The 4,356-nt window shown below is 48.5% G+C and overlaps 1 protein-coding gene across 2 annotated transcripts in view; it reads left to right on the top strand.

Moving 5' to 3' along the window:
- The window catches only part of LOC105999877 (HLA class II histocompatibility antigen, DP beta 1 chain), an 11,609-nt gene extending 7,277 nt beyond the window's left edge, over nucleotides 1-4,332 (top strand). For both annotated transcript variants that reach the window (XM_013035027.1, XM_013035026.1), the window contains exons 3-6: nucleotides 1,341-1,622; nucleotides 2,920-3,030; nucleotides 3,341-3,364; nucleotides 4,086-4,332. In XM_013035027.1, coding sequence (XP_012890481.1) covers nucleotides 1,341-1,622; nucleotides 2,920-3,030; nucleotides 3,341-3,360 — 413 coding nt within the window. In that variant the 3' untranslated portion in view covers nucleotides 3,361-3,364; nucleotides 4,086-4,332. The remainder of the gene's footprint in view (nucleotides 1-1,340; nucleotides 1,623-2,919; nucleotides 3,031-3,340; nucleotides 3,365-4,085) is intronic.
- Nucleotides 4,333-4,356: the final 24 nt, after the last annotated feature.

Below are 4,356 nucleotides of genomic sequence, written 5' to 3'. Positions count from 1 at the left end.
GGGGCGCCAGGCCGACCAGACCGCTCCGTCCCGGTGGAGAGCTTGAGGCCGCGCCTGGGTCTAGACGTCGTTATTAATCTGCGCATGCGTGTGCACGTGTATGCGTGTGTGTCAGTACTGGGACTCGAACTCAGGGCCTGGCACTGAGGTTTTTCACTCAGGGCTGGCGCTCTACCACTTGAGCCAGAGCTCCACTTCCAGCTTTTTTTTTTAAGGTTAATGGTAAATAAGAGTCTCATGAACTCTCCTGCCCTGACAGGTTTTCAACTGTTGTGATCCTCAGATCTCAGCCTCCTGAGTAACTAGGATTCCAGGCGTGAGCCGCCAACACCGGACTTGCTTTTGTTGTTATAGGTTTATTTTTGTTTGTTTTTATTTGTTTTGTTTTTTGGGGGGCGAGTAGTGCTAGAGTTTGAACTCAGGATCTCTACCCTTTGAGCCAGGCTTCCAGCCCTAGCTGATATAGAAGGGTTGGGCGCTGGGAGCAGGGTCTGGGCAGGATGAAGTAATCTAGGGAGGCTCACCCAGTGAGAAGCCAGCAAAGGATCCTAGGAAGACGGGCATGTAACATACGGAACAAAGCCTGTGGAGGAGACCAAAGTGCAAGGCCCGTGTGAAGAATTAGGAGGCCAGCCCCCACTCCTTCACGCCTGTGATCCTAGCTATTCAGGAGGCTGAGGCCCGAGGATTGTGGTTCAATGCCAGCCTAGGCAGGAAAGTCCATGGTAGTCTTTTTTTTTTTTTTCCGGTCGTGGGGCTTGAACTCTGGGTCTGGACCCTGTCCCTCAGCTCTTCAGCTCGAGGCAAGCGCTTTACCACTTGAGCCATAGCGCCACCTCCAGTTTCTGGTGGTTTATTGGAAATAAGAGTCTCATGGACTTCTCTGCCCAGGCTGGCTTTGAACCGCGATTCTCAGATCTCAAGCTCCTGAGTAGCTAGGATTACAGGCATGAACCACTGGTGCCTGGCAAAGTCCATGATACTCTTATCTCCAATAAACCACCAGAAAGCTGGAAGTGGTACTATGGCTCAAGTGGTAGATACTTGCCTTGAGCTGAAGAGCTCAGGGACGGCACCCAGGCCCCAAGTTCAAGCCCCACAACTAACCCCCCCCCCAAAAAAAATCTGCTAGATAAGCCATATAGTGTTGCTTTTGTCTTTCCTAATTTTCCTAATCTTAACTATGTAATTAAGGATTGTGTATATTTCAAGGTCTTTTTGGGATCACCTGCAACCTAGTTATGACATTTATGTCTTAAAGACCTAGGAAATCTCTCCTTAATGAAAACACTTGAGAAATAATCATCTTAATGTCACTTCTTTTTCCGTCCCACTTCTAGTCCAGCCTAAAGTACACGTGTCACCCTCCAAAAAGGGCTCCCTAGAGCACCACAACATGCTTGTCTGCCGCGTGACAGATTTCTACCCAGGCAACATTGAAATCAAATGGTTCCGCAATGGCCAGGAGGAGAAGGATGGGGTGGTGTCCACAAGCCTGGTCCACAATGGAGACTGGACCTTCCAGATCATGGTGATGCTGGAGATGACCCCCCAACAGGGGGACGTCTACACCTGCCACGTGGAGCACCCCAGCCTGGACGGTCCTGTCACCGTGGAGTGGAGTGAGTTAATGCCTAACTGTTCTATAGACTACATCTCTCTCTTTTTTGCCAGTCCCGGGGCTTGAACTCAGGGCCAGGGCACTGTCCCTGAGCTTCTTTTGCTCAAGGCTAGCACTCTACCCTTTAAGCCACAGCACCATTTCTGGCTTTTTCTGTATATGTGATAATGAAAAATCAAGCCCAGGGCTGCATGCATGCTAAGCAAGCACTCTACCACTGAGACACATTCCCAGCCCAAAGGCCACATTTAAACAGCAGGCAACTCCCTAGCTCTACGGTCCACTCGTCCACTCGCCTCATGTTGCATTCTTCTAACTCTGTGACTACATTTGTATCCACACACTTCTGTCTTCCGTACCAGCCCCTGAGGGCGGATCCTCACTGAGGCCATGGAGAGCAGCCTGTCGCTGCCTGGGGAAACCCGAGGACTCAGCATCTCTCCTCCACCTCAGAAAATCTAGAAATGGATCATTTTCCTAAATTGCCCTCACATTCCTTTAGCGTGTAGCCTATTCTGCATGAGTTTGGACAGGACCTGGCAGGATCTGCATTGTTTACCTTGTGGAGGTCACCAGCCTGAGTCCAGAATTTGGAGGCTCTTTCTAAATGTTTGGCACTGGGGGCCAGTAGCTCACACCTGTAATCCCAGCTACTCAGGAGAACCAGAGCTAAGAATCATGATTTGAAGACAGCCTGATCAGAAAAGTCCATGAGACTCTTTTTTTTTTGTCGGTCATGGGGCCTGAACTCTGGGCCTGGGCGCTGTCCCTCAGCTCTTCAGCTCAAGGCTAGCACTCTACCACTGAGCCACCTTCCCAGCCCTCCATGAGACTCTTATCTCCAAATAACCACCAGAAAAGTCCAGAAGTGGAGCTGTGGCTCAAGTGGTAGAATATCAGCCTTGAGCAAAAAAGCTAGGGGATAGCACCCAGTCCCTGAGATCAAGCCCCAGTACCAGCAATCAATCAATCAATCAATCAAATATATCCCATCTCACTGGGCATGGTGGTTCATATGTGTTATTCCAACAACTTGGATACAGAGGATCACAATGCCTAGACCATAACAAGACCTTGTCACCAAAAAACATAAAAGAAAGAAAAGAAAAAAGAAATATATATGTAAGAATATATTATATATCGTGTATAGGATAGATACCATATATATGTATATATGTGTGTATACATACACGCACATACAGTGTCTCCCTCTCCATGTCTTGTCCATCTTCTAAGATCTCAGACAAGGTCCAGCGAGGGGTGTAGGTGACACTCACCCTGTGTTCTGTTCTGTCCAGGGGCACAGTCTGACTCAGCACGGAGCAAGATGCTGACTGGCGTTGGGGGCTTTGTGCTAGGGCTCATCTTCCTTACAGTGGGCACCATCATGCGTGTGAGGAGCAAGAAAGGTGAGAAACGCAACCAGGTGTCTTCCCTGATTTCCTCCCATCTCCGTGATAAAAGACTGCTTGAAAGTACTATGATGCTGGCGAGTTCCAGCGATCACTGCAGATTTCCAGGCAGAGCAATGCTGGCCTCGAGGGAAAGAGGGATCCCCAGCTGGAGGATTTCTGAGGTCTCCAGGCCCAGCCAGACGTGTCATCTAGAGATGCTCAGGCTCCTGGGGGGGTCTGTGCAATGCAGGCAGGGGGGATGGGTAGAAGTTTCTCTCATTATTGAAGATAATGGTTGAATATATTCTCTTTTTTTTTATTTCAGCTCCACAAGCACCTAGATAAGTTGGTAAGCACCTTCATTTTTCTTGAAGAGCAGTTGTAGAGTTAAAGTGTCCTTTTTGTGTGTGTGCTGTGACTTCTGTGGCTTGAACTCGGGGCTTGGGTGCTGTCCCTTTTTTGCTCAAGGTTGGCACTCTATCACTTGAGTTACAGCTCCACTTCCAATTTTTTGGCATCTAACTAGAGGTGGGAAGGGTTTTCCTACTGGACTAGCTTTGAACATTGCAATCCTCAGATCTCATCTTCCTGGGTAGCTAGGATTACAGGTGTGAGCCACCAGAGCCCAACCAGATAAGCTTTTTTGTTGTTGTTTTTGGTGGTGGTGATGGTCATAAGGCCTGAACTCTGGACCTGGGCGCTGTCCCTCAGCTCTTCAGCTCAAGGCTAGTGCTCTACCACTTGAGCTCCAGCGCCACTTCTGGCTTTTTCTGCTTATGTGGTGCTGAGGAATCGAACCCAGGGCCTCATGCATGCAAGACAAGCACTCTACCACTGAGCCAACTTCGCAGCCCCCAGATAAGCTTTTTGACTAGACTGACACACAGGGTCTTGCCAGCCTAGGCTGACCTGAAACTTGTGATCTTCCTGCTTCCCAAATGCTGGGATTACAGGGGTGCACCACCACACCTAATAAGACTCTGTCTTACAAAATCGTCATTTCTGTTGGTCAGGGATTTAGAGCAAGAGGCATCAGTAATGTGGAATAACTTTGTTTTTCATCTCCACAGGGTTCCTGCTCTGAACTGAAAGACTAGATGTGCCTCAGAACAAGGATTTTTCTGTTTCTTTAGCCTCAGAGGCTAAAGGCTGGGGAGGAAACCCCAGCTTCCTCAAGAAACGTTGCTGCCAGCCAAGTAATTGCTTTGAAACTAGCCTTTCTATTTTTACTCTTTGATTCAGTGCAATTTCTCTCCTGAGGCCTCTATATTCCCTTCTACTTAGCTCCTTAAAGAATAAAATCCTTTTTCTTTTTGTCCTGGTCGTGGGACTTGAACTCTG

The sequence above is a fragment of the Dipodomys ordii genome, unplaced genomic scaffold (assembly GCF_000151885.1).
Source record: "Dipodomys ordii isolate 6190 unplaced genomic scaffold, Dord_2.0 Scaffold202, whole genome shotgun sequence".
Lineage (NCBI taxonomy): Eukaryota > Metazoa > Chordata > Mammalia > Rodentia > Heteromyidae > Dipodomys > Dipodomys ordii.
This window is presented reverse-complemented; position numbering and strand designations above follow the sequence as displayed.